We start from the raw sequence: 27,802 nt of genomic DNA, 5'->3' as shown, positions 1-27,802 counted from the left end.
GACATGGATTTAAGGTAAAGGAGGTTTAGAGGGAATTTGACTGCATATTTCATTTTCAGGGAGGACAAATTTCCTATTTTTTGAATATATTTCAGCAAGATATAAACTCGGTTTGTTCTCACAGGAACGACGGAGGTTGAGGGGCGACCTGATAGAGGTCTACAAAATTATGAGGGGCATAGACAGAGTGGATAGTCAGAGACTTTTTCCCAGGGTGGAGGGGTCAATTACTAGGGGGCATAGGTTTGAGGTGCGAGGGGCAAGGTTTAAAGGAGATGTACGAGGCAAGTTTTTTACACAGAGGGTAGTGGATGCCTGGAACTCGCTACCGGAGGAGGTGGTGGAAGCACGGACGATAGTGACGTTCAAGGGGCATCTTGACAAATACATGAATAGGATGGAAATAGAAGGACCCCGAAAGTGTAGAGGATTTTAGTTTACACAGGCAGCATGGTCGCCGCAGGCTTGGCGGGCCGAAGGACCTGCTCCTGTGCTGTACTTTTCTTTGTTCTACACAGAGCATTCCTGTCAAATGTAAAAGAACTTGGGCGGGATTCTCCGTTTCTGAGACTAAGTGCTGACGCCAACGCAGAATCCGTGGACTTTGACGACAGAAAAACCGATGCCGAAACTGGACCAATTCCGCTACAATTGAGGGGCTAGCACCGCTGCCACATGGAACACAATCGATTCCAATGAAAAACGTTGCAGGATTCGTTGGGTCCGTGATTGACACTCGGGAGGTTGACAAGCTGTAGCCGCACATACACATTACAATCCCCACACACTTATCCCAGCCAACAAGGTGGCACTGGTTGTGCTGGAGCGGACCCATACAGCTGATGGGTCGGATGGTGCCCTAAAGGGACACCTATACGACCCGTGGCACGAAGTTTAAAGTGGGCTGTTGGCGGTGTGCGCAGGTGGATGGCTGCCTTACTGGCTGACGCAATGGTGTTCTCTGCCCGTCCACTCCAACCCACCCTCTACTACTCCCCCTGGCCCTGGCAGAAGCCCCCCCAGCCAGCAGCACAACTGTCAGCAAACTATGGCGATGTTGGACACATTCCATACGCCCTCTCACTGCCTCAGTATCTGCCACACTGGTTTAACGATTTTTAAAAGCACACGTGAACTACGCTGTTGGTAACTCAGCCCATCGGAGGCAGAGAATCGCGGAGGTCCCAGAGAATGCTGGGTCAGGCCTGCTAATGATATGCAAATATGGTCTACTCTATGTGCATTCCAGAACACATCGACGCCGCTGTCGAGGTGCTGGAGCATTGCGATTTGGCGTCAAATCGGCGCCTGCTGCGATTTCGGTGTGAGAACGAAGTCTCCGCCCAATCGCCTTTCCCAATTTCATTGTTGGCTAACGGTGAATCCCGCCCCTTTTCATCACTTGTATGATACTGCAACAGTATTTTTCAAATTGCAGGTCGTAACCCGCAGGTGCCAGAACATTCACGGAGCTTGCGGTTAATTACAATTCTGTAATTCTTCGGGAGAAGCCACTCACCTGTAAAAATAAGAATTTAACAAGACTCAACATGAAGCTCAGAGGTAACACCACTGGCCCATCTGGCCACACTATCTGTACTGTGTGTCGGGGACAGGGACTGTTTCTAATTTGTTCCAACTCTGTGTGGATAAGACTGAGAAACTGGAACGTCCCCGCTCCAGGCACAACAACCAACTGGGAACTAATCTCAGTTTCAAAATAAAACCATCAGAAAGATTTGGTTTGTCTGAATTATAAAACAAACTTGCACAAGCCTCAAATAAAATGTCTAGTTTTTGACTTTATACTCTACGTGTTTGCCAATCTCCAAATACCGACATCCTTGTATTGCGTCATGACTTGACCAAGTACAGTGCACACATAATCCTGTCCTCTGAATTTAGTAAACCCAGAACACGCTTCCAAGCACGGTAGCATTGTGGATAGCACAATTGCTTCACAGCTCCAGGGTCCCAGGTTCGATTCCGGCTTGGGTCACTGTCTGTGCGGAGTCTGCACATCCTCCCCGTGTGTGCGTGGGTTTCCTCCGGGTGCTCCGGTTTCCTCCCACAGTCCAAAGATGTGCAGGTTAGGTGGATTGGCCATGATAAATTGCCCTTTGTGTCCAAACTTGCCCTTAGTGTTGGTGGTGTTACTGGGTTATGGGGATAGGGTGGAGGTGTTGACCTTGGGTGGGGTGCTCTTTCCAAGAGCTGGTGCAGACTCGATGGGCCAAATGGCCTCCTTCTGCACTGTAAATTCTATGATAATCTATGATATAAGTCTCTAGCTGGACGGGATACTGTACTGATATACACGCAAATGTTTTTGAAGGTTGATGTTCGGCGGACCCGATTGAATGCCTTCGCAACTTGGTAAACTTATATCTTTATTAGTGTCACAAGTAGGCTTACATTAACAGCGCAATTAAGTTATTGTGAAAAGCCCCTCATCGCCAAATTTCAGCACCTGTTCAGATACAGAGGGAGAATTCAAAATGTCCAATTCACCAAACAAGCATGTCTTTCGGGAGGAAACCGGAGCACCCGGAGGAAACCCACGCAGACACGGGGAGAACGTGCAGACTCCAGTGATCCAAGCCAGGAATCAAACCTGGGACCTGCCGCTGTGAGCAACAGTGCTACCGTGCTGCCCCTTCCACCTTCCCCAAGATCTGAGCTACTGCTGGAAGCCTTATCCACTGACCCACCAGCAATTGTGCTTGTGTGCTAATTAGTGTATCTTACGTCATAGCATTTTTTGCATCAATGATAAGACTGAAATGTCCTAGGGGCTTCCGGTGACGATGGACGGGAGGCGGCCGCACAATGGAGGGCTCCCGTTCGGCAACAGCATTTTCGGGGCTTTAAGCCCGGTCCCACGGTCCGCGGCAGAAGCAGGGAGAATGCACGGAGGAGGCACAGTGAAGACACAGGAGGAAAAAAAGAACAAAGAAAAATGTCGAGGGTGAGCAAGAAAACGGCCGGATAAAAAACACCTGGAGGTCCGTCGGGGAGCGGAAAGGTCACCGCGGGGTCACCAGGAATAATGGAGGCTGGAGCACCAGGGAAGGCCGCACTGCTTACGGCTGAAGAAATAACTAAGGTGATGGCTGCTGAATTTGAAAAGCAGTTGGCGCAGATTGCGAAATGCATGGAGATGGTGAGGAAGGAGATGAGGGAGGTTTTGAGTGCGCTGGTGGAGGAGGCGGTTTCCCCGGTGAGGACGGAGGTGGCGAGCGCAGTGGCGGAGGTGCGAGAGCAAGGGGAGGCGCTGAAGGAAGTGGAGGAGACGTTATTGCAGCACGGTGATCAACTTGCCTCGATGGGGTAAGAGATGCAGAAGGTGATGGATACGAACAAGGATCTGCGAGGAAAAATGGAAGACCTGGAAAACAGTTCCAGGCGACAGAATTGAGGATTGTGGGGCTGCCTGAAGGAGTTGAAGGACCGAAGCCGACTGAGTATTTTGCCGCGATGCTGGCAAAACTATTGGGGGAGGATCCCTCCCGATATGAACTGGATCGGGCTCATCGGTCGTGGAAGCCTGTACCAAAGGCGAGTGAGCCGCCAAGGGCAGTGGCTCTGTGCTTCCGTAGGTACAGGGTGAAGGAGAAGGTCGAGCTGGGCCAAGCAGAAGCGGGTGGTGCAGTGGGCTGGAGCTGGTATACGTGTATACCAGGACTTTACGGTGGAGCTGGCAAGGAGGCGGGCTGCCTTCAACCGGGTGAAGAGGGCACTGTACATTAGCAAGGTGCGGTGCGGCATTGTATATCCAGCGAAGCTGAGGGTGTCTTACAAGCTCAGGGTCTTTTATTTTGGAACGGCGGAAGCGGAGGAGTTTGCGAAAGCAGGACTGTGGCAGAACTGACAAATTGGGGAATGGCCATGCGCCGATGTAACCTCATGATTGTATTTTCTTCTTATTTGTATCACTGCGTGCGGGTGTAGAGATTAAAGGAGCCAATGTGGTATATATTTGGACAAGGGAAGGGACTTTCACTCGAAATGAGAGTTCTTTGGGGTGTAGATGGATATGCGGGGTTTGTGTGCTAAAAGGGGATCTTTGGGCTTTCCTAGGGACCCGGGCGGGGGCCTCCCTGCTGGCCGGTTTAAGCCGGCCAGTGAACGGGAGTGAGGTGGGGGGAGGGGCTGCGGCCATCAGAGCCAGGCAGAACAGGGTCCGAGTGATCTAGCCGGGGTGGAAAGTTGGGGGGAAGGAACAGAGGTTGGGAGGAGTTTTACAAGAGGCAGTGGACGGGAGGAGCTGGAGACCTGCGGTGGGGGGGGGGAAAGAGATGGGGGGAGCTGTGTAAGATTAAGGGTGACTACGGGGAATCCCGGATTCCTTTTTGTCATTTGTTTATGTAAACATGCAGGTTGAGGTTCGGGGGTTGGTGGGTAGATGGGATCGTTATTATGGAGACTGACATATCTTGCTGATTATTGTTGATGGATGTAAATGTGGGAGAAAATGTGAAAAATAATTTTAAATATTTTTTAAAGACTGAAATGTCCTGTGGCGCGCTGTTACTTTGCTATTGTAACTTTCCATTGCAATTACCATACAAAAATCATATTCTCAGCCATCACATTGTATAGCTTTGACAAAGAAACATCCACTCAAAATGTTATGTTCCCTTTCTCTCCACGGGTGCTGTCAGACCTGCTGAGATTGTCCAGTATTTATTGTTTGTCACACATTCTAGTGCATGCAGCACTTTTATAAACTGGCACTGGTGACTTTTGACTAATAGAACATGTATCTTGCTGTGGAATAGACTGTTCCTGCTTCCCTTCAACTTTCAATGCAAGTGTAGTCAGTCTATGATCTTCAGTCCCGTTCGTCATGTTCTGTTGTTGAAATTCTATTCCAATCAGTTTTCCGTAATCCTGTCTCGTTGTAATCAAAGCACAATAACTTTGACTTGAGTATTCTAATTGGAAATTGTATCAACTAGTGCAGTGAGTTTACCAACAGATGCCTACTTCTGGAAATTCACCTTGTCAATGTGAATATATATATATATATATATATATAGTCAAAGATGCAAGATGATACTTTGCAAAGTCTTCAGATCCAGAGAGGGGTAATCCCAAGTTAAAGAGGTGTGAATTGTCTCAATCCAGGACAGTTGTAGGATTTCACAAACCCAAGCCAGATGGGGGCGAATGTAATGCAACATGAATCCAAGGTCCCAGTTGAGGCCGTACTCATGTGTGCGGAACTTGGCTAGAAGTTTCTGCTTGCCAATTCTGCGGTCGCACGTCCTGAAGGCTGCCTTGGAGAACGCTTACCCAAAGATCAGAGGCTGAATGCCCTTGACTGCTGAAGTGTTCCCCAACGGGAGGGTATGAGGTAACCAACGTTGGCCGAGTTGCAAGAGTATGTACCGCGCAGCCTTCAACATGTCATCGATGACAAACATTTTGCCACGGTCATCCCCACTACTTGCCTTCAAACAAGCCATTGCAGTAAACGACCCAGCATTCAGAGCGGCGACCACCACACCACACAACCCTGCCATGGCAATCTCTGCAAGACGTGCCAGATCATTGACATGGGTACTGCCATTACACGTGGGAACACCACCCACCAGGTACGCAGTACATACTCTTGGACTCGGTCAACGTTGTCTACCTCACGCTGCGACAATGGATGTCCAGAAGTGTGGTACATTGGCGAGACCATGCAGATGCTGCGACAATGGATGCACAGACATTGCGTGACAATCGCCAGGCAGGAATGTTCCCAGTCGGAAAAGTTCAGCAGTCGATGGCATTCAGCCTCTGATCTTTGCGTAGGCGTTCTCCAAGGCGCGACAATGCAGAATGGCAAGCAGAAACTTATAGTCAAGTTCCGCACACGAGTACTGCCTCAACCGGGACCTTGGATTCACGTCGCATTACATTCACCCCCCCACTATCTGGCCTGGGTTTGCAAAATCCTTTCAACTGTTCTGGCTGGAGTCCAAAAATATATATAGACAAAGATGCAATACGGTACTTTGAATGAGTCATTTTATGGAGCACATCACGATGCCCAATTGAATATGAGAAAACATTGTTCAATGACCATTCTGTCCGATTACTGACAACCAGTAGTTCACAAGTTGGCTATGGGGCACTTTTACTGTCAGCATTCAACAATATCGATTAACTTATTTCTAATACTGTACATTAGTTAAATAAACTTGCATCGAAAAATCAAATTGCATTCCAGCCCGTTATAAATCAGGACTTTAATAACACCATATTCAGATTTATAGCTGGCTTATTTACAGGAACCACATCTGGCTCTCACCCAGCGATCTGTGCTTTGTTCTCCTGCCGTCACTTCCTGGAGACAGTGTCCCATGATGAATGCAGTTTCACAATGATTGGCGGTCCCCTGTATTTCTCATAACTATCTTCATTTGTGACCCTGACCAGGGAACATGCATATCTGATCCTGTCCTCACTCTGCGAACTCAAATCCAATACACGAGGAGCTACCAAATATTTGAGTGAGATCCGTCCCTTGCCTGGAGCACAAATTTTTTTTAACATTCCAAACACTGCCTTGACTCAGGCTAGACTGGGTAAGTGAACGTGTTGCAGGTCCTGAAGATCAGCCAGTTGGCAAAAGTGGGTTCCAGAAAGTTCAAAAAACACTTACAGTACCAAACCTTCAAGATATGGAGCAGAGAGCAGCACATAAGATGTCGAAGTGGATAAGCAGAACACAAATTGAAGCCATGATAAAAATCTCAACTAACTACTGGAATCACTCAGGAGGTTAGTCCAGCATTAAAAGGAAAGTAAGTGTTTCAAACCTGTGATCCAATAAATGCTCAACAGGCATTTCTTCTTGAAATCACACGTTTTGGCATCAATTACTTTGTGGTAGTGAATTCCAGATTTATCATTCTGGATGAAATTTATCCTCAAACGACCCTCTTATGGACTAACCTGACTAATACTACACTCCTGCATGCTTCACCTGATGTCGGTGGCTCGGTATTTACATTGTATGTGCACCTTGTGTTGCCCCATTATGTATTATCTTTTCATGTACTAAATCTGTTCAAGTTGCTCGCAGAAAAACAATTTCACTGTATCTCTACACATGGCAATAAACACATCCAATGATTATCTAAAAAGGCAGATAATCATTGAATACACAATCCTCTTGTTTTAAACAAAACCAATCATTTTGGCCCAAATCCCATGAATAACTGGACAGATTTCTGCCTTTAACACACAAGTGACATATCTTGTGCTGACTTATCACTTCAGACGGCGACAATTTCTATTGCATTTATCTCAACTACTTATTTCAGACAAGTGAGGCTCCAATAACTGCAGTCACGTTATAAATGATGTTGTCCAACAGATCAAGGAACTTAGCTGGATTGATAGTCCAACTTATTAAAGTGCATCAAAACGGCAAACTCTGCACAATTACACAGGGAGGGGACCAGTGGCCATAGCCACAAATTTCAGTAGAATGCACATTGCAGGCACTGACTGAATAATGTATATGTTTAAACACCAACCAACCTTCAGTCACAAAAGGAACTAAACTACAATCCATACACAAATGTGAAACCACAGGCCCAATGACAATACAATTAGTGATTTTACCACTAGGATAATGTCCACATCGGAGCTACACATTTCCTAAATGTTTGGTAAATAATAAAGCACGGTACAAATCAGTTTTCCCCATTTTATTTCACAACGACTGAACATGAAGGCACAGTACCAGAACAGATCAATGTACAGATCTTCTCATGACCAGCATCCAAGGCGCCTCTATATCGTTGGGTCTTAGAAAAAGATGTATAAACAGAAGCGTCAGTGTCCATTTGCCATGTAAGATTCATCAAAGCCTGGTCAGTACTGCATCTTCAGCAGTTGTTCACCTCGACCTCTGCCTCATCTTTCGTCTTTTACGCTTCAGCCTGCAATAGGATCAACATTAGTTGGATGAAAAAAATAGATCAAGAACAAATGTAATCCCGGTTGCAACTGGGGGGGGGGGTCATACAGCTTTAGCGACTTCAACGGTTTGTAAAGATCCAAGGCACTTCGCAAGTACAGACACCAAACGACACAAGGTGGTATTGAGTCAGATGAAATGAAAATCGCTTATTGTCACAAGTAGGCTTCAAATGAAGTTACGGTGAAAAGCCCCTAGTCACCACATTCCGGCGCCTGTTCGGGGAAGCAGTTATGAGAATTGAACCGTGCTGCCGGCCTGCCTTGGTCTGCTTCCAAAGCCAACGATTTAGCCCTGTGCTAAACAGCCCCCTGATGTCTAAAGGCTCAGCTATTAACAGGTTAAGCAGGAGGTATTCCAGAGCCAAGGAAATCACATGCGCAGTTGCTAAATCAGGGATGTTCACAAGGCTCGAATTCAAGCAGTACCAATATCGAAGTGCTATGGAACCGGTGGAAGTTAGAGATTGTGAGGGGCAAGGCCATGAACAGTTTTAAAAACAAGTATAACAATTTTAAACATAGGAAAATAGAACATTAGAGTCTGCTTCGCCATCATCATGGTTGATCGCCCAACTCTGAAAACATCCACACCCTCATACCCTTTGCTAAGTGCAATATCTAACCGCTTCTTAAAAACATGCAACGTTTTGGCCTCAACTACTTTGTGGTAGCAAATTCCACAGGTCAACCACTGGGTGAAGAAATTTCTCCTCACCTCCGTCCTAAACAGTCTACCCATATCCTCAGACTGTGACGCCTGGTTCTGGACCCCCTCCCTGCATTGGGGAGATCCCTGACATCTACCCTGGCGAGTCACATTAGAATTTTATAGGTTTCTGAGATCCCCTCATCTTTCTGAACCCCAGCAAATACAATCCTAACTGTCTCAATCTGGATCTGTAAAGATTTAATCACCTGCTAATGCTCGCATTCCAAGCATTCTCGGGCATCTTTGAATCCGTCTATATATGTTTCTGGAACATACCTCTTCATTCACCGGAGAAGGAGCAGTGCTCCAAAAGCTAGTGACATCAAAACAAACCTGTTGGACTTTAACCTGGTGTTGTAAAGACTTCTTACTGTGCTCACCCCAGTCCAACGACTGCATCTCCACATCAGGTCTCAATCTCTGTCAGTCCTGCCATCCCAGGAATTAGTGAGGCAAACCTTCTGTGCTCCCTCTATAATAACATCCTTCCTCAGATAAGGAGGCCAAAACTGCACACAATATTCCAGACATGGCCTCACCAAGGTACCTGCATGCTTACCATCAGGACACCAAAGTCTCTCCTAATTTATGGCTATTCAGATTATAATCTGCCTTTCCATTTCTACTATTAAAGTGGATAACCTCACATTTTTAATTATACTGCCATTCATTTGCTCACTCAAACAACTTGTCCAAATAATACCAAAGAATCTCTGCATCTCCTCCAGCTTGGTCTCATCTCATGCTTTAATTTTACACGCTAATCTTTTGTGAGACTTTGTCTAAAGCCTGCTGAAAGTCCAAATAAACCACATCCATTGCCCCCCCCCCCCCCTCATCAACTCTACTAGTTACATCCTCAAAGAATTCCAATAGATTCTTCTAGCATGGTCAGCCCCGATGCCTCACTGCACCGAGGTCCCAGGGTTGATCCCGGCTCTGGGCCACTGTCCGTGTGGAGTTTGCACATTCTCCCAGTGTTTGAGTGGGTTTCACCCCCACAACCCAAAGATGTGCAGCGTGGGTAATTTGCCTCTTAATTGAAAAAATGAATAGATTACTCTTAACTTAAAAAGATCTCGGCAAGTATTTCCTTTTTGTAAATTGAAATTTTCCTCAATTAACATTAGGACGAGTGGTCTATAATTGTGTTTTCTCTACCTTTGTTGCATAATGGTGCATTGTCTACAGAACAAGAGTCTATAGAATCCTGGAAGATGATCACCAATGCATCCACTATTTCTTCCTCAGGTACACTTGCATGTAGATCATTAGGCCCTGTTAATTTATTGGCCTTCAACCTCATTGATTTCCATAACCATTTCTCTACTGATATTGATCCTCATTCAGTCCATCCATCTCACTAAACTCTTATGTTCCAACATTTCTGGGATTCAATCTTCACAAAGTAGTATGTATTTATGTTTTGAATGCCCCTTCACTCCAGTATGTCACTGCCAATGACGCATTGCTCTGTCCAAACCGGTTGCTCTTTTTCATTATTCCAAAACAATTCCTAACTAGCCACACTGTAGGGCAATACAATCATGGTTTTAAAGCTCTCTGCTTGCCAGGCCATAAAGGCAAAGTCGAGAACAAGAGGCAAACAAAGGAATTTAGCCCGAACATGCTAAATGTACAAAATTAAACTCATGGAAGGCGACCAGGTAACACTTACAACCCCATGAAAGAAAGGCGTAAACAATCGCACGAGAAATTGTTCCAGGACGCCATTCTACTGAACAGGAATTACAGTTTACTAAATTCACAGGACATACCTGCGCATACGCTTCTTCCGCCACTGAAAGAAAAAAAAAAAGATTGATGTCGACAATTTACAAGAGTGTTAGGAGTTTACAAGGGTTTTAATTACCAAAACCTTTAATAGCGCTACCAACGTTGTCCAAATTAGCAATCTCCGGGGGAAGAATACTAGAGCCCCAGCCTCATGTTATTTTGAGGAGGCATCCATCCCCTCACCCCCACACGGCAGCCGCAGCTGGAACAGGGCGAAATGCAACGATGGAAGCTGGTGCCGGCCAAGCCGAATCGCGTGCACCCCCGGGCCCACCCTCCACCCGCTTCCTCTCCCAATGGGCCGGCGACAGCCCGACTACTAGGCCTTCATTTTAAAAACACGTTTAAACTGCTTGAGCCGCTTACCTTTGCTCTCATGTCGACAGGGATCTGTAAAGAAAAGAAATTGTAAACGTTAACGTGATCGGATGGCAAGTTTTAGTTGCCGATACAAATCGGATTATGTCGGGGCCTCAGCAGCTCCGCGTCCACTCACCTCAAGACCCCAGAACCGAAAGATGGAGGCGCGCTCGGCTTGCCCGGATATACAGGCCCGGCGCGTGCGCAGAGTAGGCCCGCCCCCTCCGGTCGCGCGCCTAAACCTTGCACTCGGTCATCCCCGCTTGTTCCTGCAGAGGGCGCGGGTGAGCATCTCCCCATTCTCACCAACACCTCATCCCTGCACATGTCAGGAACCCAAACCTGTATTTTTGCTGCAGCATTGTCACGATCCATTTATTAGATTTCTACTCCTCACCCGTCAGTTACGTAAAATGTTTCCGTTGCAAATTGCTGAATGTGCAAGGGTAACCAGGCATCTGGGATCTTCATAGTTCCAACACTGTATGTATTCCCTTAACCAAGGCATTGAAAAAAGAAACAGAAAATATACAGGTGAATGAGAGACAAATGATATACAAATACAAATAATAAGACCAGCAAATGCTGGATTACGAGAGAGAAAGAGGAAGATAAAATGTCGATGTTTAAAATCTCGTAATAACAGCAGGACTGCACTGGGGAGCTGCAGTGAGTGCCATATTGGAGAAGCAGCAATCTCTTCATTAAAATGACACTTCTGCTGTTAAGAGTGGGAACATAATAACTCCGTGCCTGAATGAAGTTCCACCTGCACCGAGGTTCACATTACACCTCATGGTGGCAATTTGATCTGTGATAATACGGATCTTAAACGCCTAAGCCTGTGTCCAACATTGGAAAATCATCTTGTGGGAGGAAGAGATTCTTTGTGGATCATTGAAAGAGTGACACGGTCCTGCAGGGAGAGTTCAGGGAGATAGCAGGTTAAAAAATAGTATCTCTAGGGTTGTAAGCTCAGTATTACTCCCTGTGCCACGTGCTAGTGAGACCAGAAAGAGGAAGATAGTGCAGCTAAACACGCGGTTAAACAGCTGGTGTAGGAGGGAGGGTTTCAGATATCTGAATCATTGGAATCTCTTCCGGGCAGGTGGGACCTGTACAAGAAGGGTGGGTTGCACCTAAACTAGAGGAGGACAAATATCCTGGCCAGGTGGTTTGCTAGTTGTGGTAGTCACCACTGTTGTATTATATTGTATATATGGGTATTACGGTAAGGTCCCTGTACAACAGGTACGGGGGTAGATCCCTGCCTGCCGGCTCCGCCCAGGAGGCAGAGTATAAATGTGTGTGCTCTCCGAACAGCAGCCATTTTGTAAGCTGCTGTAGGAGGCCACACATCTCTGTGTAATAAAGCCTCAATTACATTCTACTCTCGTCTCGTCATAATTGATAGTGTAATTCATCAATTTATGACAGAGATTTTTGAGAGATGGACCTCCGCATCAAGCCGAATCGCCTGCAGCTGCATCCTCAAGCAGACAACGCCAAAAAGGACTTCCAACATTGGCCAGCTTGCTTTGAAGCATACATCGGATCTGCGACAGACCGAATCTCAGAAGCACAGAAGCTCCAGATTCTGTACACACGGCTGAGCTCCAACGTTTCTCCCTCGTCCAGGAAGTGCCTACCTACGCAGAGGCCATGGTGCTACTGAAGGAGAATTACGCTCAGCAAACCAACAAGATCTATGCCAGGCACCTCCTATCCACGCGGCACCAACTTTCCGGTGAGTCTGTGGAAGATTTCTGGCGTGCCCTCAGTCTGGTGAGAGACTGTGACTGCCAGGCCGTTTCGGCCACTGAACATTCAAACCTGCTAATGAGAGACGCATTTGTTACGGGCATAGGGTCTGACTACATCCGCCAGCGCCTCTTAGAAGGGGCCACGCTTGACCTCGCGGTGACCAAGAAACTAGCGCTCTCGCTCACGGTCGCCTCACGCAACGTACAGGCTTATGCCCCCGACCGCATGGCACCCCCCCCCCCCCCCCGCCCGCCCCCCCGTGCATCGTGGACCGCACCAGCGACCACCCCATCGTGGACCCCATCAGCGACCGCCCTCAGCCAACCCCACGCCTGAGCCGCGCGGCAGCCAACCAACCCCGGGGGTCCCAAGTGCTAATTCTGCGGACAGACAAAACACCCCTGGCAGCGCTGCCCAGCCCGGAGTGCGCTCTGCAAGGCCCGTGGCAAGAAGGGACATTTCATTGCAGTGTGCTAGGCCCGCTCAATCGCCGCTATTGTCCCGGCACCACCCCACGTGTGGCCAGTAGGCGCTGCCATCTTCCTCTCCTCAGACCACGTGCGGTCCGTGGGCGCCGCCATCTTGCTCCACTCACAACACATGCGGCCCGTGGGCACTGCCATCGTGCTTGCCTTAGAACCAATGGGCACCACCATCTTGCCTGCCCCAGGACACGTGCGGCCCGAGGGTGCCGCCATCTTGCCTGCCCCAGGACACGTGCAGCCCGTGGGCGCCGCCATCTTACATGCCTCGTGACCCCTGCCCGTCAGGCACCTCACCGGGCCACTCAGCGCCTGCAACGGCCGACGACCAGCCGCGTCTTGCCTCCATCACGATCGACCAGTCTCAACCGCACAACCTCGTGACTGCTTCGACAAAGGTGAAGGTCGACGGGCACGAGATATCCTGCCTTCTGGACTCCAGGAGCAGAGAGCTTTATCCATCCCGATACAGTAAGGCGCTGCTCCCTCGCAGTACACCCCGCTAACCAAAGAATCTCCCTGGCCTCCGGATCCCACTCCGTGGCGATCTGGGGGTACTGCATCGCCACCCTCTCCATCCAGGGCACAGAGTTCAGCTGCTTCCGGCTCTACGTCCTCCCCAACCTCTGCGCTGCCTTGTTACTCGGCCTGGGCTTCCAGTACAACCTCCAGAGCCTAACACTGAAATTTGGCGGGCCCCTACCACCCCTTACTGTTTGCGGCCTCGCGACCCTTAAGGTCGACCCGCCTTCCCTGTTTGCAAACCTCACCACGGATTGAAAACCCGTCGCCACCAGGAGCAGACGGTACAGCGCCCAGGACAGGATCTTTATCAGGTCTGAGGTCCAGCGGCTGCTGCGGGAAGGTATCATCGAGGCCAGCATCAGCTCCTGGAGAGCCCAAGTGGTAGTGGTGAAAACCAGGGAGAAAAACAGGATGGTCATTGACTACCATCAATCGGTCCATGCAGCTCGACGCGTACCCCCTCCCACGCATATCTGATATGGTCAATCAGATTGCACAGTACCGGGTCTTCTCGACAGTGGACCTGAAATCTGCCTACCACCAGCTCCCCATCCGTAAGGCGGACCGCCCATACACTGCGTTTGAAGCAGACGGCCGCCTTTACCATTTCCTTAGGGTTCCCTTTGGCGTCAGCAACGGGATATCGGTCTTCCAGCGGGAGATGGACCGAATGGTTGACCGGTACGGGCTGTGGGCCATTTTCCTGTACCTGGGTCACCATCTGCGGCCACGACCAGCAGGACCACGACGCTAACCTTTCCAAATTTCTCCACACCGCCACACTCCTCAACCTAACTTACAACAAGAAGTGTGTGTTCAGCACGAACCGATTAGCCATCCTCAGCTATGTGGTTGAGGACGGAGTTCGAGGGCCCGACCCCGATCGCATGCGCCCCCTCATGGAACTCCCCCTTCCCCACTGCCCCAAGGCCCTCAAACGATGCTTGGCGTTCTTTTCGTATTACACCCAGTGGGTCCCAAACTATGCGGACAAGTCCCGCCCACTCATTCAATCCACCGCTTTCCCACTGACGGCCGAGGCTCACCAGGCCTTCAACCGTATCAAGGTCGACATCGCCAAGGCCGCGATCGACGAGACGCTCCCCTTCCAAGTCGAGAGCGATGCATCAGACGTCGCTCTGGCCGCCACCCTCAACCAGGCAGGCAGGCCCATGGCATTCTTTTCCCGCACCCTCCATGCCTCCGAAATTCAGCACACCTCCGTCGAAAAGGAGGCCCAAGCGATCGTTGAATCTGTGCGATATTGGAGACATTCCTGGCAGGCAGGAGATTCACTCTCCTCACTGACCAACAGTCGGTTGCCTTCATGTTTAACAACACAACACAAGATCAAAAACGATAAAATCTTGAGGTGGAGGACCGAGCTCTCCACCTACAATTACGAGATTTTGTATCGCCCCGGTAAGCTCAACAAGCCCCCCGATGCCCTATCCCGAGGTACATGTGCTAGCGCACAAGTGGACCGACTCCAGACACTGCACGACGATCTCTGTCCCCCGGGAGTCATCCGCTTTTACCACTTCATTAAGGCCCGCAATCTGCCCTACTCCATTGAGGAAGTCAGGGCTATCCCCAGAGACTGCCAGGTCTGCACGGAGTGTAAACCGCACTTCTACCAACCAGACCGTGCGCGCCTGGTGAAGGCCTCCCGCCCCTTTGAACGCCTCAGCATGGACCTCAAAGAGCCCCTCCCCTCCACCGACCGCAACACGTACTTTCTTAATGTGGTCGACGAGTATTCCCGATTCCCCTTCGCCGTCCCATGCCCCGATATGACGTCTGCCACCATCATCAAAGCCCTCAACACCATCTTCGCTCTGTTCGGCTTCCCCGCCTACGTCCACATCGACCGAGGATCCTCATTTATGAGCGAGGAGCTGCGCCAGTACCTGCTCAACAGGGGCATTGCCTCCAGCAGGACAACCAGCTACAACCCCAGAGGAAACGGGCAGGTGGAGCGGGAGAATGGGACGGTCTGGAAGGCCGTCCAGCTGGCCCTACGGTCCAGAAATCTCCCGGCCTCCCGCTGGCAGGAGATCCTCCCCGACGCACTTCACGCCATTCGGTCACTCCTGTGCACCGCGACCAACGAAACCCCCCATGAACGCCTCCTTTCCTTCCCCAGGAAGTCCACCTCCGGGGTTTCGCTCCCAACATGGCTGGCAGCTCCAGGACCCGTTCTCCTCCGCAAGCACGTGCGGCTCCACAAGGCGGACTCATTAGTTGAGAGTACAGCTACTCCATGCAAACCCGCAGTATGCCTACGTAGTGTACCCCGACGGCCGCCAAGACAGTCTCCCTCGGGGAACTGGCACCAGCTGGGTCCACACACACATCACCACCCCTGCCCCAGGGCCACCCTCCCCTCCCCTGGCGCACCCCACCGCAGCCCCCGCTCCAGGACAATCCGTCCTTGCTCCCATCCAGGGATGAAGAGGATTTCAACATGCTCCCGGAGTCACCGTAGACCAAGCCGACGCCGGAGTCGCCACCAGCACTGCGGCGCTTTCAACGACAGATCAAGGCGCCCGATCGTCTAAATTTGTAACCTTCTCTGTAATTTTAAAACCAATCTGTATGTATATAGTTTTCCACCACCCCCGCTGGACTCATTTTTAACAGGGGGTGAATGTGGTAGTCACCACTGTTGTATTATATTGTATGGGTATTATATGGGTATTACGGTCAGGCCCCTGTACTACAGGTACGGGGGTAGATCCCTGCCTACTGGCTCTGCCCAGGAGGCGGAGTATAAATAGGTGCGCTTGCTGAACAGCAGCCATTTCGTAAGCTGCTGTAGGAGGCCACACACCTCTGTGTAATAAAGCCTCGATTACATTCTACTCTCGTCTCGTCGTAATTGATAGTGCATCACTAGTGTCACTCAGGAGGGTTTAAAATAGTGTGGCAGGGGGTGGAAACCAGACCAGTAGGTCAGCAGGTGAAATAACTGAGGGGGAACTAGAGAATAAGGCCAGTGAGACTAAGAGGAAGAGCAGGCAGGGAGAAGTTGCTGAACACTGCGGGACTGGTGGTCTGAAGTGCATTTGATTCCCTCGCCTGTCTTTGAGTGGGCCAACCCTCTCCCTGGCTACCCTCTTGTTCTTTATATATGTACAAGAAGCCTTGGGATTTTTCTTAATCCTGCTGGTCAATGACTTTTAGTCCCCCTGACTCCTTGCTTGTGTTTCTTTCTACTTTCCTTGTATTCCGCACTTGCTTTGTGTGTTCTCAGCCTCCTGGCCTTGACAAATGCTTCCTTTTTTTGACTCGGCTCACAAGATATATGTCAATCTGAATTTGATACCCAAGTTCTTTAGAGCAAGGCAGTGCCATATGATTGACTCAGCAAAAGAGATTGGAAGAGCTGGGGATAGTTAGCCAGTTCAGTTTTCAGAGTGGGCTGCGCCGATAATCCCTGTCCTTAAACCTGATTATTCGATAAGGATTTGCGGGAACATGAAAGATGGTTATAAACCAGGCTGCCTATGTCGCTCGATATCAGATTCCCTGAATTGATGACATCTACGCCAAGCTGGCGGGGGGCCTCACCTGTACAAAGTCGGACCTCATGTCACGTATACCTGAAACGAGTTGGATGGGGACCCTCAGAGGTTTGCTAGTCAATACTATCAAAGGCCTCTCCCAGTATACCTGACTGCCATCCGGCATTGCTTCAGCCTGCGCTATCTTCCAGCGCACAATGGAAAATCTCTTCAAAGGGATTCCCAAGCTGCTTGTTTACCTTGATGACATGCTAGTCACTAACACACCAGAACACGTGGCCATCCTCAAGGAAGTATTAAAGAGTTTTGTGATACCGTGGTCCGCCGAAAATGTACTTTTCAAGCCTCTGAAATGACGTACTTAAGATTTTGTGTCAATCGACAGGTTTGCACCCTTTGGAAGAAAAGGACAAGGCCATACAAAATGTCCCTGCACCCAAAGATGTCAGCGAGCTTAAATCCTGGTTTGGTATGGTGCACTACTACGAAATGTTTATTCTAAATCGAGGCACAACATTGACACTTTTGCACCTACAATAAGCCTTCCGAGTCGCGAAGCAAGCATTGCAGTCATCAAGCCTCTTGGTACATTTTTATTTGGGAAAATCCAATAGTGCAACTCCTTATGGTGAGGGGGCTGTTTTATCCCACAGAATGGGAGTTGGTATGGAATGCCCCATCACCTTTGCCTCAAGGACCCTTTCTGAAGCAGAACAAAACTACACCCAGATTGAGGAGGGTTTAATGGTTACATTAAACATGAAGCAATTCCACCAGTATGTGTACAGTCGACGATTTGACATAGTGACTAACCACAAACCATTGCTGGGATTGTTAAGGGAAGACAAGCCCATACCACCCATAGCCTCAGTGAGGGTGCAATATTGGGTCCTGCAACTATGTTTTTTAGCACTGGCCTGGGACTCAAATTGTTAATCCGGATGCGTTTAGTTGCCTGCCCCTACCCAAGAGTATTCCGCCACCATCGGTACCCCAGGAGATCCTTCTAATTTAAGCCCTAAACTTCCTTGACACTCTGCCAGTGTCTGTGAGTCACATCCCCAGCTAGACTCAAAGTGACCATATTCTTTCAAAGGTGAAATGAATGATAACAGTCAGGCTGGCATTATGAAAAGTCTGAACTGTTTTAGCTCTACTTCACTCATGACAAGTTGACATGTGAAGACAGTATGATTCTCTGGGGATCACAGGTGATCGTTCAATCTCAGGCTGGTGGCCCCTCCTTCAAGAGTCACACAGCACCCATCCAGGGGAGACAACGATGAAGATGGTGGCGCAGTTACATCTTGTGGCCAGACAAAGCCTTTGAAGAGCTCATACACAGTATCACCATTGCCAAATGCATCGATCTTTGCCGTCTTCCGCTACACTTCACCCTAGGGAATGGCCAGATCTCCCGTGGACCTGGGACCAATTGGATTATGCTGGCCTGTTTTTGGAAAAAATGTTTTTGGTGCTGGTAGACGCACACTCGAAGTGGCTATCAGTCCAGGAGATGGGGCCCACTACCTCGGCGGCTATATTACAGGTCTGTGTTCGCTATTCTTTCCAAGGCAATCATTTCAACAATGGCACCCCATTCATCGGCAATGGCTTCCAACGATTTGTGAGAGCAAATGCATACGACACATGAGACTAGCCCCCCCCTATCATCCAAAGTTAAACGGTCTGGCTGACCGGGCCATTCAATCGTTCAAGAACACCATGAAAAAGCAGCAAGATAGTCCACTTCCCCAAAGGTTGGCTAAATTTTTGCGTTTGTTCAACTCAACCCTGCATTCAGTCATTGGGGTCACACCAGCTGAGTTGCTCATGGGCTGTCAGTTGAGAACCCAATGCTATGAGCATTCAAAGAGGTTTCAGTTTTATCCTTTTAATAACCTTAAGACTCAGTCATTGATTGACTGATTTGTACTCTCTATCCTTTTCTTTTCTGTTTGTCATTTTCCGTAATAATACTTTTTTCTTTTGCCATGAATCTGCTCTTTGATTTACCCCATTTTCTCAAATTTGATCCCTGACCCCCACTATTTAGTTTCATGCCCTCTCTACTTCCCTAGTTATGCGGCTCGCAAGAACCCCAGTCCCAGCACTGTTGATGCATAGATCATCCCAATGGTACAGATCCCACTTTCCCAAGTGCTGGTGCCAGTGTCCCACGAACCAGAACTCACTTCTCCCACACCAATCTTTGAGCCAGACACATTTCTCTCTCAAATCTGATTCATCAATTTGCACATGGCTCAGGTAATAATCCCGAGATTATGAACTTTGAGATTCTGCTTCTTAATTTGGTGTCTAGGTCCTCACACTGACTATGTATAACCTCCTTCTTTGTCTTTCCCAAGTCTTTGGTACCTACAAGGACCATGAGGACTGGGTCCTCCCCTCCCATTGCACATTCCTTTCTAACCCCGAGCAGATGTCCCAAACCCTGGCATCAGAGTCATCTGGACTCTCACTCTTTGCTGCAGAAAACGGTGTCAATTCCTCGGACTATACTGTCTCCTGCTACCACATTCCTTGTTCTTCCGTACTTGAAAAGCTCCTGCACCACGTGCCATGGTTAGTTAGTACATCCACCCTGCAGTCCCCCTCTCATCCAAACAAGCTGTAAAACCTCAAGCCTGTTGGACAATTGTAAAGGCTGAGGCTCCTGTGCTCCATCACTTACCTGCCTCATTTGCAGTCACACACTCCCCATCCTGATGAAATCGGAAGACGCTATCTTAAGAGGTGCGACTGCCTCTTGGCAACTTTCCCCCTCCCTGATGTGTCACGGTTTCTGTTGTTCAGCCTCCAGCTCTTAAACTCCGAGTTGAACTTCGAACACTTATTCCAAACGTGCTTGTCCTGGATCAAACTGGAATCCAGGAGCTCCTCCATGCTGCAGCTGTGACACATCACTGCTATCCTTAATGTGTTCTAACTAACAAGTTAATTGTTTCATTCAATTATATATTTTACTTTTGTTTTTAGATATTTTATTAACCTTACCAGTTGGTAGACTATTTTGAACCTTAGGAATAGACAAAGCCATTGTCACTTACCGAAAACTCACCAAATAACTAGCTTTGTCTTCTGTAGCAGAGTAAGACCACTTCCTGAAGGCTGAGAAAATTAGAAAACAAAAACAAATTGCACCTCTCTCCCTTTCTTCCCTTAATTACCCAACTCCCAGCAATCCAGTCAAAGTCACACGTCTTGCGTATGAGTGGTTATTGACACAGAACTCAAGCAACTAACAAAAAAACCTAGTGAGTTTGAAATATTGATACTTTAAACATTTGGAAAATCCAGCCAAATTTGAATTAAAACAACACTGGGAAAACTCAGCAGGAAATGAGGACAGAAAATCAGAGATAGCGTTTTGAGTTTAATATGACCTCTTCGGAACTGCTGGGTTTTCCCATCATTTTTTGTTTTTATTTCAGATCTACAGTATCCACAGTATTTCTCTTTCATCAATAATTTGTTTCACGATCTCTACAAAGATAACAATTTGATAATATGGCACTGCATGTGGCATAACAGTAAATGATGTATTAAGAAAAGTATCGAGTGCACTAAAATACCATTGTTCCTCATATTTTATTGTAATATTCATTAGCACAATTATTTTCAGAAGTACCAATATGGTCTCAAATAACAACACATTTTGAGCATTATAAAACACCTAGTAGAATTTGAAGATTTATTATACTTTAATGCTCCAGAGATAGTTTTGATAGTATTTATTTTCTCAGACAATCCACTATAATTAATTTTATCCCATAGTGATTTAGAATCCCAGATGTGTTGGACACTGCATTTGTTTCGAAATATGATCAAAAACAGTTTTTCCAAAGTGCTTCACTAACAGTTGTCAAATTAGCCTAAAGTATAATTCTTACACGTTACTTGTTATATAAACACATGAATTTGGAATGCAAAAAACCCAAAACACAACTTGCCAGTTTCCGCATTTTCTTTTTACAAATCTATTTGTACCCGCATTAGAAAAAAGATTTACAAAGTGCACCACTGGGAAAAATACTGCAGGATTCTTTCAAATTCATGGCAACAATGTGAAATTTGAAAACTTGATTCCAATTGTTAGCTCTGCAGCTACATATTGCAACTTATCCAATCTTCTATTTACAAGCAATCTTAATGCATGAACACTGAAATAAGATTTTTTATAGATCCCTCAATCTAACAATCTATATACAAATACCCCATTTACTACATGCTTTTTCTACAGCTCACAAAGGTATTATAAAGAGCATCTACAGTATGTGCGCATATATTGAAATAATTATTTGAGAGCATTGCGTTGTGCTTTTTGTAAGGTAAAGCCTCGATGACTTGCGTTATCTAATAATGCTTTATTTTAAGTATGTCTAGGTGGAAATATAGTTCAAGTTTTGCAGGTCTCATTCATGTCCCTCAAAAGGGACCATTTGTGGAAGTGGTTTTCACCCACCCAAAATAAACCTAAAAATTAAAGACAATGTTTTCCCACTGAATTCTCTGTTCTGATGCAATACTGTAATGGAACCCCTAATATGTACAGTGTTTTCTGACTCAGTGCTGCCCATGGAATCAGTTTCAAATGGACAATCCACATATACGCCCTTTCCATAGCATATATTCCGTGATGCTGTTGGGCAGTTTAATCCAGAAATGTCTTGAATGCGGTCTTTCTTTTCAGCAGCTCACACCCAAGCCTGTCCAGTGTTCTGGGACTTTCAGAAAATACTTGTCCATTGCTTCACAGAACCTTGTTCTATAAAGTTCTGGGGAAACCACAGTTGGCATTTTCCCTGTGTGAAAAAGTAGTAATATTGTAATAGTTATTTGGTAGTACAGAACTAGAGTATTGCTGAAAAATTAAATACATTTTGTGGAAGCTTTTCATCTTGCACTCATCAATATCAGTGGAAACAATAACTTTATACTGTATGAAAAGAGGGTGTTGATTGATTTGCCAATTGGACTGTGATTGGTAGAGGTGTTGCCCTGTGGAACAAACTAGTGAATGGCTATAACTTATTTTGTTTAGCTGAAACAGGTGCAATGTGTGTATATGTCCTTTCTATCTTCAAAGAAGAAGGTCTTATGTATTAAAATGTGTAACTTCCTGTATATGTAAATGTTCCAAACTGCAAACTCAACTGACAATCTTAAATTGGTTGTCAGTGTACATTTTAGTGCATTCTGGATTATTTAGCAAATGTCTAATTGCAGAATTTAATATATCGGACATTGTGGATGTGATTTTTCGGTTCCGTTGCACATGAAAACAGCGCAGCGTGGTACAACGCAACCGGTAGATGCCGGGATACCTACTTCCGGTATCTACTCCTGACAAATCTCCATATTAGAGCGAGACAGCTAGTCTCACTCTATAATGTGTTCCTGAGATCTACAGAAGGGGTGGGATCTAACTCTCTCGCCTTGGAAACCTCGGGCGAGCACCGTTCAGTGGTGGTCTCAACAAATGGGAACCAGACAGAACGGCACTCTTTGGGGTCTCCCAGGAGATTGGAGGTCCCCGGATGCATGCCCTCTAGGCAGGATGGTACCCTGGCACTGATGGTGCCACCCGGCACTGCCAGCCTGGCACTGCCAAGGTGACATTTTATGAGCGACAGTAATTGGGCTATATTTAAATCCGCAGCAGCATTTAATAATATCCTTGTATGTCTTATGAGCTCCATCCTGCACTGAAACTCACCTTTGAAATGGAGCAGTCAAATGAACTCCCTTTCTTTGACCTTCTAGTTGAGAAATCTGCTTGGGAGTTCTCTATCATAAGACATAAGAGCAGAATTTGGCCACTCTGCCCATCGAGTCTGCTCCGCCATTCAATCATGGCTGATATTATTCTCATCCCCATTCTCCTGCCTTCTCCCCATAACCCCTGATCCCCTTATTAATCAAGAACCTATCTATCTCTGTCTTAAAGCCACTCAGTAATTTGGCCTCCACAGCCTTCTGCGGCAAAGAGTTACACAAATTCACCACCTTCTGGCTGAAGAAATTCCTCCTCATCTCGGTTTTAAAGGATCGTCCCTTTAGTCTGAGATTGTGTTCTCTGGTTCTAGTTTTCCGACAAGTGGAAACATCCTCTCCACGTCCATTCTATCCAGGCCTATCTATCCAGGCCTCGCGGTATCCTACAAGTTTCCATAAGATCCCCCCTCATCCGTCTAAACTCCAACGAGTACAGACCCAGAGTCCTCAACCGTTCCTCATACGACAAGCTGTTCATTCCAGGCATCATTCTTGTGAACCTCCTCTGGATCCTTTCAGAGGCCAGCACATCTTTCCTTAGATACAGGCCCAAAACTGCTCACAATACTCCAAATGGGGTCTGACCAGAGCCTTATACAGCCTCAGAAGTACAGCCCTGGTCTTGTATTCTAGCCCTCGTGACATGAATGCCAACATTGCACTTGCCTTCCGAACTGCCGGCTGAACCTGCACGTTAACCTTAAGAGAATTGTGAATAAGGACTCCCAAGTCCCTTTTGTGCTTCTGATTTTCTGAGCATTTCCCCATTTGGAAAATAGTTCCTCCTTCCAAAGTGCATAACCTCACATTTTTCCACATTGTCTTCCATCTTCCACTTCTTTGTCCACTCTCCTAGCCTGTCCAAGTCCTTCTGCAGCCTGCCTGCTTCCTCAATACTACCTGTCCCTCTACAGATCTTTGCATCATCTGCAAACTTAGCAACAGTGCCTTCAGTTCCTTCTTCCAGATCATTAATGTATATTGTGAAAGGAAAAGTTGTGGTCCCAGCACCGACCCCTGAGGCACACCCCTAGTCACCGGCTGCCATCCTGAAAAATACCCCTTTATCCCCACTCTCTGCCTTCTGCCAGTCAGCAAATCCTTTATCCATGCCAGGATCTTGCCCTTAACAGGCACTTAATTTATTTAACAGTCTCCTATGCGGCACCTTGTCAAAAGCCTTCTGGAAATCTAAATAAATCATGTTCACTGGTTCTCCTTTGTCTAACTTCCTTGTTACTTCTTCAAAGAGCTCCAACAGATTTGTCAGACATGACCCCCCCCTCCCCCTTGATGAAGCCGTGCTGACTCAGTCCTATTTTATCATGCAGTTCCAAGTACTCCGCGATTTCATCTTTAATAATGGACTCCAAAATCTTACCAATGACCGAAGTCAGGCTAACCAGCCTATAATTTCCCGCATTCTTAAACAGCGGTGTTACATTAGCCATTTTCCAGTCCTTTTGGACCCTTCCTGCCTCCAGTGATTCCTGAAAGATCACCACTAATGCCTCCGCAATCTCCTCAGCTATCTCTTTTAGAGCCCTGGGGTGTAGTTAATCCAGTCCAGGTGATTTATCCACCTTCAGCCGTTTCAGCTTCCCCAGAACCTTCTCCTTAGTGATGGTCACTGCTCTCACCACTGCTCCCTGATTATCCTGGAGTTCTGGCATCCCACTGGTGCCTTCCACCGTGAAAACTGATGCAAAGTAACTATTCAGTTTGTCTGCCATTTCCTTATTTTCTATTATTACTTCTCCAGCCACATTTTCCAGTGGTCCAAAGTCTATTTTTTGCCTCTCTCTTACCTTTTATATATTGAAAAAAACGCTTCCTGTCTTCCTTTATATTACTAGCTAGCTTGCACTCATATTTCGTCTTCTCCCCCCCTTATTGCTTTTTTTAGTTGTCCTCTGCTCACTTTTAAAGGCTTCCTAATCCTCTGGCTTCTCACTAATCCTCGCCACTTTGAATGCTTTTTTTTCTTTTGCTTTTATGCTATCCTTGACTTCCCTCGTCAGCCATGGATGCCTTGTCCTCCCCTTAGCATGTTTCCTTCTCCTTGGGATGAATTTCTGTTGTGCCATCCGAATAATCCCCAAAAGCTCCTGCCATTGCTGTTCCAGTGTCTTCCCTGCTCGGCTCCTTTTCCAATCTACTCTGGCCAGCTCCTCCCTCATGTCTTTGTAGTTACTCTTATTTAATTGTAAGACCATTATATCTGATTGCAGCTTCTCCCTCTCAAACTGCAGGGTAAATTCTATCATGGTATACCAAAAGCCTATCTTCACTGGTTAATACATGCATTGGAATTCTCACAGTTCTATTTACTATAACACTGGCCTTATCAGCAAACTCGCCATTTGGTCACCATGCAAGCTTGATGCTGAAATAGGGTACATCGAAGACAACTTGCGGGATAATGGCCATCCTGATCTGATAATTTTGCGCTGTATGTCACGCAAACTCATGAATGGGCCTCAGGCCATCACATTCAGCCCTGAGAAGTGCACAGTCTACCTTAGATTACCCATGAAGGGAAAGGAATCTCAAAAATCTGACCAAGAGATAAAGCCACCTGTTTGATACTGCGACTATGCAATAGCAGCATGAGTGATATTCACCACTAACAGGGTGTTGCCGTCAAGTCAAAAATACATTCTGCCTATCACACAAATGAGTAATGTGCTGTATGAATTTGTGAGATGCTGGGTATGTAGGCTGTACATTCCAAAAGCCAGTGGATCGTATCAAACAGTATGTCCTTTCTGCTGTTCGCAATGGACAAGGTACAGACCATACCAAACAATTCTGTATTGCAAAACACAAGTGTCCAACATTAAATGTGATTCCATCATCCTCAGTGTGGTACAAATTATACTGACAACCAATTTAAGTTTGCCAGTTTGGCTCACAGTGTGGTGCGTGTGTGTGTATTGGAAATTACATATATTATTAATACACAGAGCCCTGTCCTTTGCAGACAGAAAGAACATGTACACACATTGCATCTGGTTCAGTTAAACAAAATAAGTGACATCCATTTGCTGGTTCATTCCACAGGTCAATGTCTTTAAATTTCAAACTATGCTTGGCAGTTAACTGTTAAAGAAAAAACACTTTTCTGCTTCCCGGCATTTTCTTCGATATCTGTAGGATATTTTGTCTTCAATAACTTGTACACAATGACTCTAAACAGCTACTTATATACAGGCTTACCTTGTCCACCCAAGATTCCTGTAGACTTTACAACCATTTCAAGTTTTTTATCCCAAGTAAACGTCCTGATATAATCTAAATAAACCAAAAGAAATGAGTCAGGAAGGTGGCTTGAGGGAAATAAACCACATGATAATTTTTTCTTTGTACTTTCACTATTCCAGCAACATGGATAAATAAAATCTATAAGTAGTGCAGTGGCTCCTAGATCAGCTGAGATTTCCGAGGGTGGAGGAGCAAGAGGTGGCTGGTTTGGGGGCACCAATTGGGTTGGAGGAGCTGAGCAAGGGTTTGGGGAGCATGCAGGCGGGGAAGGCCCCGGGACCGGACGGATTCCCGGTGGAGTTCTACAGGAAGTACGCAGACCTGTTGGCCCCGCTACTGGTGAGGTCCTTTAATGAGGCAAGAGAGGAGGGGACCCTGCCCCCGACAATGTCGGAAGTGACAATTTCTTTGATCCTCAAGCGGGACAAGGACCCACTGCAATGTGGATCGTACAGGCCGATCTCGCTCCTCAATGTGGATGCAAAGTTGCTGGCAAAAGTGCTGGCCACGAGGATCGAGGACTGTGTCCCGGGGGTAATCTACGAGGACCAGACGGGATTTGTAAAGGGCAGGCAACTAAACACCAATGTGCGGCGGCTCTTAAACGTGATAATGATGCCATCGGTGGAGCGAGAGGCGGAGATAGTGGCAGCTATGGACGCGGAGAAAGCCTTTGACCGAGTAGAGTGGGAGTACCTCTGGGAGGTGCTGCGTAGGTTTGGGTTCGGGGTAGGGTTTATCAATTGGGTTAAGCTCCTTTACAGAGCCCCGATGGCGAGTGTAGTGACGAACCGGCGGAGGTCGGAGTACTTTCAACTGTACCGAGGGACGAGGCAGGGGTGTCCCCTGTCCCCCCTGTTGTTCGCATTGGCGATCGAGCCATTGGCCAGGTCATTGAGGGAGTCTAATAAATGGAGGGGGGTGGTCCGAGGGGGAGAAGAGCATCGGGTGTCGCTATATGCGGATGACCTGTTGCTGTACGTGACGGATTCAATGGAGGGGATGGTGGAGGTCATGCAGACTCTAAGGGAGTTTGGGGAGTTTTCAGGCTATAAGCTCAATGTAGGGAAGAGTGAGCTCTTTGTATTACAGGCGGGGGACCAAGAAAGAGGGATAGGGGACCTCCCGCTGAGGAGGGCGGAGGGGAGCTTTCGCTATCTGGGGATCCAGATAGCCAGGAGTTGGGGGACCCTACATAAACTGAATCTGATGAGGTTGGTGGAGCAAATGGAGGAGGATTTCAAAAGATGGGACATGTTACTGCTCTCGCTGGCGGGTAGAGTGCAGTCGGTCAAAATGGTGGTCCTTCCGAGGTTTCTGTTTGTGTTTCAGTGCCTTCCCATCGTGATCACTAAGGCCTTTTTTAAGAGAGTAGGCAGGAGTATTATGGGGTTTGTGTGGGCAAATAAGACCCCAAGAGTAAGGAGAGGGTTCCTGGAACGCAGTAGGGACCGAGGAGGGTTGGCGCTGCCAAACCTGGGGAGCTACTACTGGGCAGCAAATGTGGCGATGATCCGCAAGTGGGTTATGGAGGGAGAGGGGGCGGCATGGAAGAGGATGGAGATGGCGTCCTGTAAAGGAACGAGCCT

At 47.4% G+C, this 27,802-nt stretch overlaps 1 protein-coding gene and 1 long non-coding RNA gene across 7 annotated transcripts in view; both read right to left on the bottom strand.

Annotated features, from left to right (window-relative positions):
- Positions 1 to 7,691: 7,691 nt before the first annotated feature.
- Positions 7,692 to 11,020, bottom strand: LOC140393723 (uncharacterized). Of its 2 annotated transcripts, none has more exons than XR_011935717.1 (3): positions 10,859 to 11,020; positions 10,374 to 10,496; positions 7,692 to 7,946 (listed from the first exon to the last, which is right to left on the bottom strand). It is a non-coding gene; the product is annotated as an uncharacterized lncRNA (long non-coding RNA). The 2 variants fall into 2 exon arrangements; XR_011935716.1 differs by having other exon boundaries at positions 10,474 to 10,496; positions 10,859 to 11,006.
- A 9,723-nt stretch (positions 11,021 to 20,743) lies between these two features.
- The window catches only part of pikfyve (phosphoinositide kinase, FYVE finger containing), a 218,246-nt gene continuing 211,187 nt past the window's right edge, over positions 20,744 to 27,802 (bottom strand). For all 5 annotated transcript variants that reach the window (XM_072479996.1, XM_072480015.1, XM_072480005.1 and 2 more), the window contains 2 exons: positions 26,169 to 26,243; positions 20,744 to 21,976 (listed from right to left, as the gene is read on the bottom strand). In XM_072479996.1, the coding sequence (XP_072336097.1) occupies positions 21,861 to 21,976; positions 26,169 to 26,243 (191 nt within the window). In that variant the 3' untranslated portion in view covers positions 20,744 to 21,860. The remainder of the gene's footprint in view (positions 21,977 to 26,168; positions 26,244 to 27,802) is intronic.

The sequence above is a fragment of the Scyliorhinus torazame genome, chromosome 2 (genome assembly GCF_047496885.1).
Source record: "Scyliorhinus torazame isolate Kashiwa2021f chromosome 2, sScyTor2.1, whole genome shotgun sequence".
In the NCBI taxonomy this organism is placed as follows: domain Eukaryota; kingdom Metazoa; phylum Chordata; class Chondrichthyes; order Carcharhiniformes; family Scyliorhinidae; genus Scyliorhinus; species Scyliorhinus torazame.
The sequence above is the reverse complement of the archived record's forward strand: the minus strand, read 5'-3'. Positions and strand labels throughout refer to the sequence as shown.